Source organism: Stegastes partitus, unplaced genomic scaffold, assembly GCF_000690725.1.
Source record: "Stegastes partitus isolate 25-593 unplaced genomic scaffold, Stegastes_partitus-1.0.2 Scaffold1668, whole genome shotgun sequence".
Lineage (NCBI taxonomy): Eukaryota > Metazoa > Chordata > Actinopteri > Pomacentridae > Stegastes > Stegastes partitus.
The window spans coordinates 111,397-126,063 of NW_007579399.1; the positions used below are offsets into that span (position 1 = coordinate 111,397).

The window sequence follows — 14,667 nt, forward strand, 5'->3', positions numbered from 1 at the left end:
AGCCGGGGTACCACGCTCCAGTGGCAATACTCAATGCCATTCCTCAGTCAGACGAGCAAGTATGTGTTCGTTTATTATCAGTGTTCATCCCGGAGCTTTCAGATGAAGCAGGGCTGTTGTTTGGATTTACATTTAAACGTCTTTGTTTTGCAGTACGACCCGTTTGCAGAGCATCGGCCACAGAAGATCGCAGAGCGGGAAGATGAATATAAAGCCCGGCGCCGACAGATGATCATCTCCCCTGAGCGTCTTGACCCTTTTGCAGATGGTAAATTTTGCTCCTTTTTTGTCGTCATTACATCTTCCCCATTTCTTCCCCCCTTTATTCATGGTTCACTTTTTTGTGACACCCCCACACCCATAAGTTTTGCTGTTCAACCCTTCGACCACAATGCAATAGCTTGCTTCCCAGACTCGATGCCTTCCCTGTGGTCAATCCTGTGTGGTCCAACAACATTTTGTCTCATTGTTTTTGTTTCCAAATGTCCGCGTGGGCTCATAGTTTGATTTTCAGTATTTTGGTTTGGGAGAGTGTCACTGTTGTGATGTGCAAACAGAAGGTGTGTGAAGTGGGGTTACCATGATTTTCAGCGGGAGAGGTGGTTGGGTGTTACCCTAACAAACGTGGGTCGCAGATGGGTTGTGTGTGAGTCGAAGGGTTAACATCCCATGTGATTTATGACGGGAAGGGGCAGCGTCCTCCTGTTACAGTGTGTGAGGGTTAGCTATGGTCCAGCAGACCTGCCAGTGCACTGAGCACAGCAGATAAAGATCTCAGAGGCTCTGGTGTAGTCAAACCACAGGTATGAGGGGAGAAAACAGGAATGTATAAGGACATGAAACTCAGACGTTAGGTCTTCCTAATTTCTTTTTATCTGAACTCTAATTTAAACATCATGTAGCTGCTGGTTTGTCAAACTGCAAATGAATTTAGGCCTCAGCACAGAAAAACTGCATGACAAGTTAGTTATCTTATTTTCAATAAACCAGCGTCCTGACAGAGCTGGAAATCATCATTTCTATCTTCAGACTGAGCATTTTTAGCTTATGTGACTTTCTATAGTATTAACCCTCTGAAGGCCAACCAGCCTCTGGGTGTTTTTTGCTCCCGTCTCATTTTTCTCACTGTGGCTAATTTTTTTCTGCAGTATCAAGTCCTGCAGCTCTGTGGGAAATAGAGAGAAATTAAAGATGTGCTCTGTGTGGTATGACGCCGTTACGATGCCATAAATCTTAAAAAAGAAAAAGTTGATTTTCTTTAATTATTTGTGGCAAAAAAAAATAGAAAAAGCCTGAAATCAACTTGGAAAATGGTTTTCCAAATGCCCACGTGTAATCGATGCTGGAATAAATAGAAGCTCTACATACGTGCAAACAGTTTATTTACAGTAGATTATAAACTGGAGACATGTAAAACAAAGTGATTTTGATTAAATGTCACGATTTTAAGCTTAGAGTTGGTTAATTTCCCAGTGATTTCTTTTCTGTTTTTGACAGCACGTCTTTTAAAACTTCTGGCCAGTTTTGGGTTTCAGAGGGTTAAACTGTACCTGAAAATAAACCACAAACACTGACTAAGAGCCAGCTAGTTTATCTTTATTTCCGTATTTATTGCATCGTCACTTCCCTTGAACATATGAGCCTACGTGGCCGAGTGTCTGAGCTTTGGTGTAGGTAGGGCTCATGTGAAGCCTGCATGTAGAGAGAGCTCTTTGTACAAAGTTGTTGTGTAAATATATTTTTATTTTACAACTCTCTCTGTAAAATAGAAATATGTTATCAAGAAAATTGTGTACCGCAATACCACAGGCCCATACTAACTGTCCTTAATTTCTCTCCTACAGCAGTACTGCTTTGCCAGTCCTGTACTGCACTCTGTTAAGGGTGCAGCAACTCGTCCTGTGTAGGTTATGGGAACACAGAGATCTTGTCAGTTTGGTCAGGGAACACTGGCTGCTTGTTTGGGGGCTTTGAGGGGATCAGATGCAGCTACAACAACCCCCAAGAGCCTCTTTTTATTTGGCTTTTAAGTTCCAACAAGTTAAGATGAAATTTCCCACGATGGAAAAACCACAGCCCAAATACCTGCTACGTAGCCTTACCTTTATCCTGAAAAGGAAGTCAAGATCTAAATGTAAATAATGAGCAGTGCTCTGGATTTTTCCACTATATTTGGGCTTTAGTTACCAGTAATTTCCTTATATTTTTATTTAAATGCATAAGTAAATACTCATTTTTGATTTTACTGTGTGTAGCCTCCAAATCTTGACTTCATTTCTTTGCTAGTGTAAGTAATTGGGAATCTGGACCACAGAGTCCATGACTTATTCTCTAGTTTTGTGGTTAAGCCCCAAGAAGATGCTTTGTTCTTTGAGTGCCGTAAATCAATGCAACACAGGTGGTATGCTGTTGTGTGTGAGTTCAAACCCTTTTCCAAAGTGTTACTAATGGTAAAGAGAAATTTTCTAGGCTTCTTTTCTGCCGGTTGAAGTCTGACTGCAGAAGGACCCTTGGCACTGAAAGTGTACGTATTCTGAAGAGCACAGCCCAGGACCCCTGCATCAGTGATGGCTATACTTCTTAATCCACTTAAAGAAAACACCACAATCTCAGCTCTTCTCTCTATGTATCTGCTTGTTTTCATTAGAATGCTATGACTGTATGTAAGAAAGACAAATGTACATTTGTATGTAATTCAGTAGGCCTTTGTTTTGTTTTGAGCTGTTTAACAGAGCAGGAACATAAGTTAATGTGTTGGTAAAGAGTCAGGGCTAGCTGGCTGTGTTTGTGCTTGCTGTGTTTGTAATGACTTGGGTTTGTAGCACAAACACTCATGACTGTCCTGTGTTCTTGTTCGTGCTCTTTCGCGCAGGGGGCAAAACGCCGGACCCCAAGCTGCAGGTCAGGTCGTACGTGGACGTCATGTTGGAGCAGAACCTGTCCAAAGAGGAGGTGAGTCGCTGCATGGTGTTGACTGAACTACCCTGTTTATGTGACTGTTCGTGCAGCAAGAAAGAAGTAAACTGGACCCTTGTTTTATGCTCCTAATGTACAGTATTTACTGTTAACCAAAGAAATCTCAGTCGACTGACATTTCAACTCATCGATTAGTCACAGAGGGAAAAAAATCATCAGTTTATCAGAACTGAAGGCTCCACAGTGTGCTGAACACACTCCACCTGCAGCCTGGTTAGCTTAAATTAAGTCTTAAACATTCAAAGCAAAAATCATTTCAACCTAGTTGTCTTCTACTGAAAAGATCCAAACAAAAAACTTAATGAAAACCGCAGAATAAATGGAAGCGGCTGCTCTGAAATGGGCTGCAGTCGACAGTAACGGTGTGTTCCCAGCAGCAGTTCTGAATGAGGAGCTTCACTGAGCACTAAAATGTTCAATCCAGACAGTTAAAGCTGCTCTTCACCCTCAGGATGAGGGGCTGACCTTCATCTGTCTAAAATCGTTAATCCTGGAAGGCTGGTGATGCTTTTAATCATTGAGGTAACACCGGTGATTGTCCGACCAATGAGGATAATGAGAACATGTTAACCAGTTACACTGCAGCCTGAATGAAGACTGTACGTCTTCTGTCTTAGTCTCCAGACAGGGTGAGCCTTCGTAGACTGCTGTGCTTGTTTGCGGTGTGGTTTGTGTTTGTCCTGACATTTGTGCCTTTGACTGCAGAGAGAGATCCGTCAGCAGCTGGCTGAGAAGGCCAAGTCGGGGGACCTGAAAGCTGTGAATGGGTCCGCTGCCACACAAGCTGTCGCCAAACGTAAACGTCGCTGGGACCAGACAGCTGACCAAACCCCCTCCAACGCTACGCCCAAAAAGATGTCCAGCTGGGACCAAGCTGACGCCTCTTCTGAGGTGAGCCACCCGCTTTCAGGTTCTCGCTGCTGCAAAGCGTCTTTGACTGAGTGAGAACCTCATGTTAAATGTGTTTGTCCCTCCAGACCCCAGGACACACCCCTGCACACACACCTTCTAACAGCCGATGGGACGAAACCCCCGGCCGCCCCAAAGGCAGCGAGACCCCCGGGGCCACACCCAGCAGCCGCATGTGGGACCCCACCCCCAGCCACACACCTGCAGGGGCCGCCACACCTGGCAGGGACACACCCGGCCACGCCACGCCGGGTCACGGTGGAGCCACAGGGAGCGTTCGCAAGAACCGCTGGGACGAAACCCCGAAGACAGAGAGGGAGACCCCCGGACACGGCAGCGGCTGGGCCGAGACCCCCCGAACAGATCGAGGAGACGAGTCGGTCGGCGAGACGCCAACTCCAGGAGCCAGCAAGAGGAAGTCTCGCTGGGATGAAACTCCTGCCAGTCAGATGGGATCCTCAACGCCACTACTGACCCCCGGAAAGACCCCCATCGGGACCCCAGCTATGAACATGGCAACGCCCACCCCAGGTAAGCTGTTCGTTCCTGTTCATGAGTTCGTCAGATATTTTTCATGTGTGTGATGAACCTGAAGCTGGGGGCGTCTGGTATCAGTCTCATGGGTCGTGTGCTGTGGTGTTTCCTTCAGGACACCTGATGAGCATGACTCCAGAGCAGCTGCAGGCCTGGAGATGGGAGCGAGAGATCGATGAGAGGAACCGGCCTCTGACAGACGAGGAGCTGGACGCCATGTTCCCTGAGGGCTACAAGGTTCATGACCCTTTTTCTTTCCATTCATTCTTCTGTATCTGTAACAGTAGTAGGTAGATAGAAGCTTTGCTGTCCCTGTGGGGAGCTTCACAGTACTGATCCGTGTTGTTCTTCAGGTCCTGCCTCCTCCAGCCGGATACGTACCGATCCGTACTCCGGCCCGGAAGCTGTCGGCCACGCCCACGCCTATCGGCGGCATGACGGGCTTCCACATGCAGGCAGAAGACCGAACTACGAAGCAGATGAACGACCAGCCGTCAGGAAACCTGCCCTTCCTCAAACCTGACGACATCCAGTACTTTGACAAGCTGCTGGTGCGTAACACCTGCGTAAACCCAGTAAGATCAACACGAGCTCCATGTTTGTCCTGTCTGAAGTTCACTGAGCCTGTTTGTTGTAGGTGGAGGTGGATGAGTCCACGCTGAGCCCTGAGGAGCAGAAGGAAAGGAAGATCATGAAGCTGCTGCTGAAGATCAAGAATGGGACTCCGCCCATGAGGAAGGTTGGTTACTGGCTTTCTCCCTTTGTGTCCAGCTGCTGTGGCTGGTAGGAGCAGAAACGTTCCAAATGCAAGATCAACACCCAGCACTGAGCCTGCATGTGGCTGCAGTGTGAATACTTGCTTGCTACAGAATCTCCTGTGAGGAGCTGCTGCTCTCAGCGGAGGTCGAAGTTGACCGTTAGATCCACTGGGAGCTGCAAACACGTCCTCAGCTCAGCTCCAGCAGCTCCAAATGTCCCTCACAGTTCCCTCCTCAGAGTTTTCACAAATAAAGAGTGACACAACTCCCCTACTGGAAACGTCTCAGCGCAGTCACCTGTCCCCCGTTAGACTAAAGCTTTCTCGTTTACAGAATCACTGTCATGCATCTTTCACAAACTCTCTGTAAGTTCTGCACGTAATCAAACACTGATCATAGTTGTAGCTTCCCACAGATTTATTAACTCCCATCAACTGACATATTGACATTTAAATTGCCCCGCTGATGGAAAACCAATCATGTAGATGTCGTTCAAATCCTTTCAACAGTTTGTTTGTCTTGTTGTTGTCTTCTTACCTACTTTGTAAAGCGCTATATAAGCATTCTGTATTATTGTTATTAGTAGTAGTAACTCAGCTTGGGTAAATCTGACATCAGAACAGAACCTTTTTCACTCTTTACCAAAGTATTTTTGCTACTTTCAGTACTAGAATGCTGAGTTTAGGAAAGTAAAGCCACACAGAAGGCTGAAATGAGGGAATTCTAGCTATTTGTAGCACTAAAATACAAAAGTTTGAGGCCGATAGAGCTACTTTTAGCACTAAAAGGCTAAATTCAAGAGCCCTAAACCTACTTTAAGCTTGAAAAATGTTTAAGATAGAAAGAGCTGCTTTTAGCTCTAAAATGCTAAACTTAGGAGAGTTAAAGTTATTTTTAATACTATAATGCTAAAGTTGAGAGCTACTTTTACCACTAGAAGGCATTGCTTTGAGCCTGTTGATGTTTTGTGGTCCCGAGGTCGAGGCTCCACCGACCTCTCACTGACTGACCTTGTTCTCTCAGGCTGCTCTGCGTCAGATCACCGATAAGGCTCGTGAATTCGGAGCAGGTCCGCTGTTCAACCAGATCCTGCCGCTGCTCATGTCGCCCACACTGGAGGACCAGGAGCGCCACCTGCTGGTCAAAGTCATCGACCGCATCCTCTACAAACTGGACGACCTGGTCCGACCGTACGTGCACAAGGTGAGTGAGCGTGAGGCTGGAGGTGCAGCTTTGTTGGGTGGGTGATGAGGAACTAACCGACGTCCACTGTGTGTGCAGATCCTGGTGGTGATCGAGCCGCTGCTGATCGATGAGGATTACTACGCCAGAGTGGAAGGCAGAGAGATCATCTCCAACTTGGCAAAGGTAATGTGGAACTCCTTTTTCTGTCTGTTTGCGAACTATTCTCGCCTGTTCGACCAGTTCGTGGTCAGATCAGGGCTAGTCGTTCGCTAGATTGACACCAGCACGAGAGCTAGCAGACCTGATGCTCACCCCGGGTCTGTTCTCACCCTGCACCCGCTGGTCACAGTCCACGAGCACAGCGCTCCTTATTGCATCTGATTACGTGTCTCAGATCATGTTGTTGTTCTGGTAGCTCATGCATGGGGAGACTGTCATCTCTGTTCTGATCCGAGCAGCTGTTCAGCAGCATCTGAGCTAAATGACCAGAAACATTTAGTTCAATGTGTCTTCCTCCGTCCCAGTTCAACGCTGACATACGAAACAGAACTGCCCGAAGCACTAAAATGCTCGGGCTGCTCTGAGTCACACATCACTGATGAGGCTCGATGGACAAGTCGTTGTTCTGTTAATCATATTCTGTGTTCTGCTACATCTGTTCTGATCGAAGCTCTTGTCTGTCTCGCAGCATTTAGGCTAAATGACAGGAACTGTTTAGTTTAACAAACTAAAACACCAAATCAGGTTCCTTGTAAAACGTTGTCGTCTTCCCGCTGTGTGTCTCAGGCTGCTGGTTTGGCCACCATGATCTCCACGATGCGTCCCGACATTGACAACATGGACGAGTACGTCAGAAACACGACGGCCCGAGCCTTCGCCGTGGTGGCCTCGGCCCTCGGCATCCCGTCGCTGCTGCCCTTCCTCAAAGCTGTGTGCAAGAGTAAGAAGTCCTGGCAGGCGCGACACACTGGCATCAAGATCGTGCAGCAGATCGCCATCCTGATGGGCTGCGCCATCCTGCCTCACCTGCGCAGCTTAGTGGAGATCATCGAACACGGTCAGTCGGCTTCTAGTCAACTCTCCTTTGCAGTTATTTCATCAGCACTGATTTTCTGTGATTGTAGAGGTTGTCTCTGCTCTTCATACTGCGTGGATCTGCTCCAGAGTTTGGAAAATAAATTTCACTGCAAGTTACCAGCACACAGAGGAGCTAGAGTGAATCAGCATCTCTGCTATTTGGGGTCTTTTTTTTTATTATTAGGGAGACGTTTGGCAATTATGAATAAAAGTTTGGGTGTGAATCAGGAGATGGATGTTGCTCCTCAGCAGGGAGACGGATTCACATCCATCTGATATTAGATAAATGAAATGGCAGCACGCAGTAAGGAACGTTTAGCTGTTTTAGGCAGCTTATTAATATCATATCCATAAATAAAGTCAGTATATTTAAATAGAACAGACTTGGCGTGTTTAGGTGCGATTTCTAAATCAGTTGTCTTACATTCATCAGGCGGAAACGAAAATCCAGAATCAACAAAAATACTTTTTACTGTTTCGTCTTGACTTAAATGGAGTTAATTCAACCAATTAAAACATAATGTACACCTTCCACCATTCAGCAGTCTGCACCAAAGATCTGCTTTTCTACACTTACTGCCACACTTCTTCCACACATTTTTATGTAACGTGACTACTTTCTTCCAATAACGTTGATCATTTTCAAGTCTTCATGTCTCAGTCTGACTCTGGACCACCAGAACCTTCTGGACATAAACGTTCTGTGTCCATGTTTGTGTTATTTATAAGTATATAGCTTAGAATTGATGATAAATTCCAATTAATTTAGCACATGTTTGCATGATGTGTTTCTCATTTTCAAGCTGTCACACTATAACACATCATAACCTGCAGATAGACACTTTATGGACCTTTTATCGATCCTTCACAGGAAATTGCTTGTAAAAGCAGTTAGACAGTAGATCCTGTTGGGAGTAAACAGTAGCCGGCTGTACCAGGATCTGCTCCTCCACTCAGAGAAATGTTATTATAAGCATACGTATTACTTCATTCTTACTAAACACTGGCACAGAAGCAGACAAACTGCTGGAGACTAAGAAAGCTACAGAAACTACAGACCTCCACTGAGCTGCAGGCGACTGGCTGCTGCTTTACTTGTGCCTGTAGGGAGCTGCTGTGAGTGTGCTGAAGCTGTGATGTGTTGGTGTTTCAGGTCTGGTGGACGAGCAGCAGAAGGTCAGGACCATCAGCGCTCTGGCTATCGCTGCCCTGGCCGAAGCTGCCACGCCGTACGGTATCGAGTCCTTTGATTCTGTCCTGAAGCCGCTGTGGAAAGGCATCCGGCAGCACAGAGGAAAGGTGAGTCCAGTCACAGAGCGTTGACGTTGCACAGCAGCATGAGTATTGACTGTGTGTCGCGCCTCTGAGAAGCTGCTGCTGTCAGCGGAGGCCACATTAGACTAAACTCTGCTGAAGCTTCAGACAAAAACATCCATTTATAACATCCATGGGTTAAAATCTGGGCGTGAATCTAAGTCTGAGCCTCCTCTTGTCTCCAGGGTCTGGCTGCTTTCCTCAAAGCCATCGGCTATCTGATCCCGCTGATGGACGCTGAGTACGCCAACTACTACACCAGAGAGGTGATGCTGATTCTCATCAGAGAGTTCCAGTCTCCTGACGAGGAGATGAAGAAGATCGTGCTGAAGGTAAGAAGGATAGCTGACTTTAGCTCACAGACGCTGCAGTGCATTCTCGCCTGTTCTGATGCCTCGTGGCTGCATCAGGGCGAGAAGTTCTACCTGAACTGCAGCATGAGAAGCAGCAGAGTGCTGGGCTGTGTCCTCCTGCACCCGCTGGTCACATCTGATGTATAAAACAAATTGGAGTGTCCTTCTGCCACTGAGCAGCCGGTGTTTGTTCCTTGTGCAGGTGGTGAAACAGTGCTGTGGCACCGACGGTGTGGAAGCAAACTACATCAAGACTGAGATCCTGCCGCCGTTCTTCAAGCACTTCTGGCAGCACAGGATGGCTCTGGACAGACGCAACTACAGACAGGTCAGAAAGCCCCGACAGCTTCGAGTTCAGCTCAGTGAGAACAGAACCTCTGGTTTTAACTAGTCAGGACCAAATGCAGACACATTGATCTCACTGGAGGAGAGTAACACTGGTTAGCTTCTGGCTAGCGTCCAGGCCGGTGGTTTTACTGGATTATAGGAACATTGTGACCGTTGCACCAAACAGTGAGGTCTGGTGGTCTTGTAATGGCAAGAACAGAGTGGTGTTTCCTTTTAGAGCTACTCACACAGAGCTGCATGGACGTCGAGTTAGCTGAGCGTGTTTTCTTTCTGTGGTTTTATGAAGCTGAAATGAGAGAAAAAATAAAAACTAAATCTACGTTTTTTTCTTAAAAATAAACAAAATATCATTTAAATAAATCAGCTGTCGTTCCTGAAAGTAACACTGAGCTTCCTAATTAGCACTGAAGTTCATCTTTCTATTGACTCAACGTGTGACCAGGAAGTGACCTCAGAGCCTCTGACAGCATCACGTGACTCTGACGAACACCTTTTGTGCCATAATTGGCAGCAGCTGTTCATCTAAAGTCTGTTTCTTCTGTCCGAGCAGCTGGTGGACACCACGGTGGAGCTGGCCAACAAAGTGGGAGCAGCGGAGATCATTTCTCGCATCGTGGACGACCTGAAGGACGAGGCGGAGCAGTACAGGAAGATGGTGATGGAGACCATCGAGAAGATCATGGGCAACCTGGGCGCCGCCGACATCGACCACAAGCTGGAGGAGCAGCTGATCGACGGGATCCTGTACGCCTTCCAGGAGCAGACCACTGAGGTGAGGCACGACTCCCGCGGGTCTGATGTGAAACGTTTCCATGAAGTTGCTCTTTATGTATAACGGCTAACTTCCCTCCGTCGCCCTGCAGGACTCGGTGATGCTGAACGGGTTCGGTACCGTGGTGAACGCCCTCGGGAAGCGAGTGAAGCCCTACCTGCCTCAGATCTGCGGTACGGTTCTGTGGCGTCTCAACAACAAGTCGGCTAAAGTCCGTCAGCAGGCCGCCGACCTGATCTCCAGAACCGCCGTGGTGATGAAGACCTGCCAGGAGGTACGATGCAGCAGTTACACATCCGCTTCATTCATCGGGTTTTTATATCGATTGAGTCGTTTCTAAATCAAAAAAGTCTGAATTCTCTGCAGCTTCTTAAATATTTTGCGTAGTGTTCAGAATTTAATGTGATTCTACGATGAACGATCACATCAGTAACTGGTGGACATTATCAAAATTAAACAGCTGAAGGGAAATTGTTCACTCCCCTTTTCCTGCTCTGTGACAGTAAACAGAACATTTTAGGGTTTTTGACTAAAACAGGATATTTGTCGTGGGTTTTGGGAAACACTGATTGACACTTTGGACCACCTTCTGGTGTTTTAGAATTATTAGTTGCAGCTCTTTAGTGACGTTCATCGAACCAAACTCCATTTGGAAAACGTTCAGATTTAAAGCCAGGCAGAGAACGTTTTGAGTTAAACTTGACTTTTAGCTCCAGCTTGGTCGCCTCCAGCAAAGTTTAGAATCAGGATGGATTTCTGTCAGAGCGTTGGACGTTTTAGAGACCAAACAACTGATGGATTGATGAAGAAAATCATCGACAGTGTAAATAATGGTTAGTTTGCTGTAAAAACGCACAGCATCAGGAAGAGGGGAGCTGATGCATGTTGTTGTGGTTCTGTGGCTGCAGGAGAAGCTGATGGGTCACCTGGGTGTGGTTCTGTACGAGTACCTGGGAGAGGAGTACCCCGAGGTTCTGGGCAGCATCCTGGGAGCCCTGAAGGCCATCGTCAACGTCATCGGTACGTCGACTGAGTTTGATTATCTGCTCTTTCACTTTCAACAAGGCTGCAGCGTCTCCGTGTTCGTGTCCAGTTCGTGTTGTTCAGGTTTCATGTGGTTCTGTTGCAGGTATGCACAAGATGACTCCACCAATCAAGGACCTGCTTCCCCGTCTGACGCCCATCCTGAAAAACCGACACGAGAAGGTTCAGGAGAACTGCATCGACCTGGTGGGAAGGATCGCCGACAGGTGGGTGGAGCAAACGCCGAAGCTTTGTGGATGTGCTGCGTTGTTGTGCGTCTTATTCACCCTTGTTGTGCGTTTCAGGGGAGCGGAGTACGTGTCGGCCAGGGAGTGGATGAGGATTTGTTTTGAGCTGCTGGAGCTGCTCAAAGCTCACAAAAAGGCGATTCGCAGAGCCACCGTCAACACGTTCGGCTACATCGCCAAGGCCATCGGGTGAGTCGCGTGTACACACCTTCAGCTTCTTCTGCGTTGTGGGTTGTAGCGCTAAACAGAACCGACCCTTCAACCCGCAAAAGCATCTGTAGGGTTTCTGTAGATGAGCTGAATGAGCCACAGATGATCAGCATGAGGGACTGAACCGATGAGAACAGACTGGGAGCAGCTGCACTGATTCATCTGGTTTCTGGAAGCTGCTGTTTTTAGACCTTCTGACATGTTGGTGGATGAGCTGATACACAAACTGCTGTCTGTAAACTAAATACAGCATCATTGGCTGAAGCTGTGACGCTTTTGTCCTGAAGCCGCAGCAGGAAAAGTTCTGAGGACGGTTTACAGGAACCAGCACCCAGAACTGATCCTGTCTGTAGCTGCTGGAGCTTCAGACAACAGCGCTCCTCCATATCATCCACAAGTGAAAATCTGTGAAGATCCTGAACTTGGTTCTTCATCCTTTAGTCAGCTTGACGTGCAAACTGCTGCACACGGTTCACACTGGACCTGTTGGCTGTTTAACATACGTATCAGCCATGAAAGCTGTCGTCCTGCAGCTCTCTGCATCATTCTTCTTCTTCAGTCGGTTCCTGGTTCTAACATGGTTCTGAATTCCTCCAGTATTAAACCCTCTGTGCAGCGTAGTTATGCAGTGTTTGAGTTGTAGGTGAGCTGGTGTGCAGCGCTGCAGTGATGGTGGAGAGACAGCAGGGACTCTACAGATCTGCACATTTTAAGAGAAGCAACACAGTGGAGTGACGTCTAAGACACACAAAGACAGGAAGGGATGGATTTAATGGAAAACAGCTTTAAACTGTGGACATAATGTCAGTTAGTGTTCAGTAAAAGTTCCATACGTTGGATGTCAAGTGTCCATCAGGTCAGACCAGTTAAAGACGTGTCCACAGGGGGTCTGGTCCTCCTGCAGGTACAAATAATGGACCAGTCCTTATATCAGGAACCCCAGAGGTTGTCCAAACCATAAGTTTGGTTGAATGAGAACAAGTTGACCAATGAATCGGACGTGTTCGATATTAATTCGTCTGTTAATCAGCGTCTGTCTCCTCGCAGGCCTCACGACGTCTTGGCGACTCTGCTCAACAATCTGAAGGTTCAGGAGCGTCAGAACCGGGTCTGTACCACCGTGGCCATCGCCATCGTGGCCGAGACCTGCTCGCCGTTCACGGTGCTGCCGGCGCTCATGAACGAGTACCGAGTCCCTGAACTCAACGTGCAGAACGGCGTCCTCAAGTCGCTGTCCTTCCTGTTCGAGTACATCGGAGAGATGGGCAAAGACTACATCTACGCCGTGACGCCGCTGCTGGAGGACGCCCTGATGGACCGGTGAGCTCCGGGTGGCCGGTCCGATAGGTTCAGTACAAAAGAGATGAACCAGCCGACAAACACGAGTGATGCAGAAGTCACATCAATGTTTGTTACAAGGGAAAAGAAATGCAGAAATGAGCGTTACCACTAAACCACCACATCTGTGAAATGATTTCAGATATAACAAATATCTTTGTTCATTCATGTTTTATCTTGTTTTGGTACTTCAGAGTGCTGTAAGACCCCAGAAACATTCCATTTAAATGACAAGAACAGATTTTAGTGGTGTTTACTTGTGTTGAGCTTTAACTGGTTATCTGGTGAAGCTCATCGATGGGTGAAGCAGAACTTTCTTACTGCCTGTGAAGTCCTTTAATGTTGCTGTTCTGGTCGTAGTTTCTGTGTTTTGTTAAAACTCTGCAAAGATAAAAGACAACAGCAGGCAATCAATCAATCAATCAATGAAATGCTGCCCGGTGGACCTCTTGCTGTAGACTTGTGGCTGTACCTGTATGAACCTGTGGGGTTCTGGATCTGACCCGTCTCTGTTCTGTCCCTGCAGAGACTTGGTCCACCGACAGACGGCCAGCGCCGTGGTCCAGCACATGTCTCTGGGCGTCTACGGTTTCGGCTGCGAGGACTCTCTGAACCACCTGCTGAACTACGTCTGGCCCAACGTGTTCGAGACGTCGCCTCACGTCATCCAGGCCGTGATGGGAGCTCTGGAGGGGCTGAGGGTCGCCATCGGACCCTGCCGCATGCTGCAGTACTGCTTACAGGTGAGCAGAGCTGCTGGAGCACGCTCAGTACTCCATCAGTGGCTTCACAGCCGCCTCGTCTGCCCAGTCAGACGGGTGTAGCTACAGACAGACGTAGAGATAAAGCTACAGACGGGGTTCTCGTGGATTTGTGCTCATTTTTGGGGTAAAGCTGCCAAACTTGAGAATCTGTTGGTTGATTGTGAACACTAAAGGTTTGTGTGTTGAACGGTGCAGGGCCTGTTCCATCCAGCCAGGAAGGTGAGGGACGTCTACTGGAAGATCTACAACTCCATCTACATCGGCTCTCAGGACGCTCTGATCGCTCACTACCCGCAGGTCTACAACGACGACAAGAACGTCTACGTCCGCTACGAGCTCGAGTACGTCCTGTAAATACCGGTCTGTCCATCCATCGATGGATCGTCTCCCCCCTCCATCGTCTCTCCATCGTCGGTTTTTATTTAGCGGCTGAACCTTCAGCCTCTCCTGGAACCTTGTAGAGTCTGTATGTATTTTTTTAATTTCTGTTGTTGTTTGCTGAGAAACAGTTGGTCGGACAAGCGTTGATTTAAGGAACAGTCACATCACAACGTTTTTGAATATCTCCATTATTTTGTCTGTGTGTATTGATTATCGATAGGCCACTTTCTCCATGTTTCACAGCTCCTCTGTTCTTATTAGATCGATGCTTTATTTAACCAAATAAAACGTTTGTGTATAAAAATCCACTTCTGCCTGTCGGTGAGTTTCATTTTCCTTCTAAATCTTTATGCAGAACGTTCAGATTCACAGGAAGTGGAGTCATAACAACATGCTAACACACTCAGTGCACATGCTCACAGTAACAACACTGCTAACAGGTCCACAGTAGCATGCTAGCGTCATCACAGTAACTCA

General features: G+C 47.4%; 1 protein-coding gene across 3 annotated transcripts in view; it reads left to right on the forward strand.

Moving 5' to 3' along the window:
* The window catches only part of sf3b1 (splicing factor 3b, subunit 1), a 16,424-nt gene extending 1,926 nt beyond the window's left edge, over positions 1-14,498 (forward strand). The window contains exons 3-24 of one of the 3 annotated variants that reach the window (XM_008301389.1): positions 1-59; positions 154-268; positions 2,873-2,952; positions 3,682-3,867; positions 3,954-4,416; positions 4,535-4,656; positions 4,773-4,970; positions 5,057-5,158; positions 6,201-6,380; positions 6,459-6,545; positions 7,149-7,419; positions 8,593-8,738; positions 8,939-9,085; positions 9,309-9,434; positions 10,005-10,226; positions 10,318-10,500; positions 11,135-11,246; positions 11,356-11,476; positions 11,555-11,686; positions 12,755-13,027; positions 13,572-13,788; positions 14,005-14,498. The exon at positions 1-59 is cut by the window's left edge and continues 43 nt beyond it. In XM_008301389.1, coding sequence (XP_008299611.1) covers positions 1-59; positions 154-268; positions 2,873-2,952; positions 3,682-3,867; positions 3,954-4,416; positions 4,535-4,656; positions 4,773-4,970; positions 5,057-5,158; positions 6,201-6,380; positions 6,459-6,545; positions 7,149-7,419; positions 8,593-8,738; positions 8,939-9,085; positions 9,309-9,434; positions 10,005-10,226; positions 10,318-10,500; positions 11,135-11,246; positions 11,356-11,476; positions 11,555-11,686; positions 12,755-13,027; positions 13,572-13,788; positions 14,005-14,163 — 3,701 coding nt within the window. In that variant the 3' untranslated portion in view covers positions 14,164-14,498. The other 2 variants (XM_008301390.1, XM_008301391.1) reach the window with 2 other exon arrangements.
* The last annotated feature ends 169 nt before the right edge of the window (positions 14,499-14,667 follow it).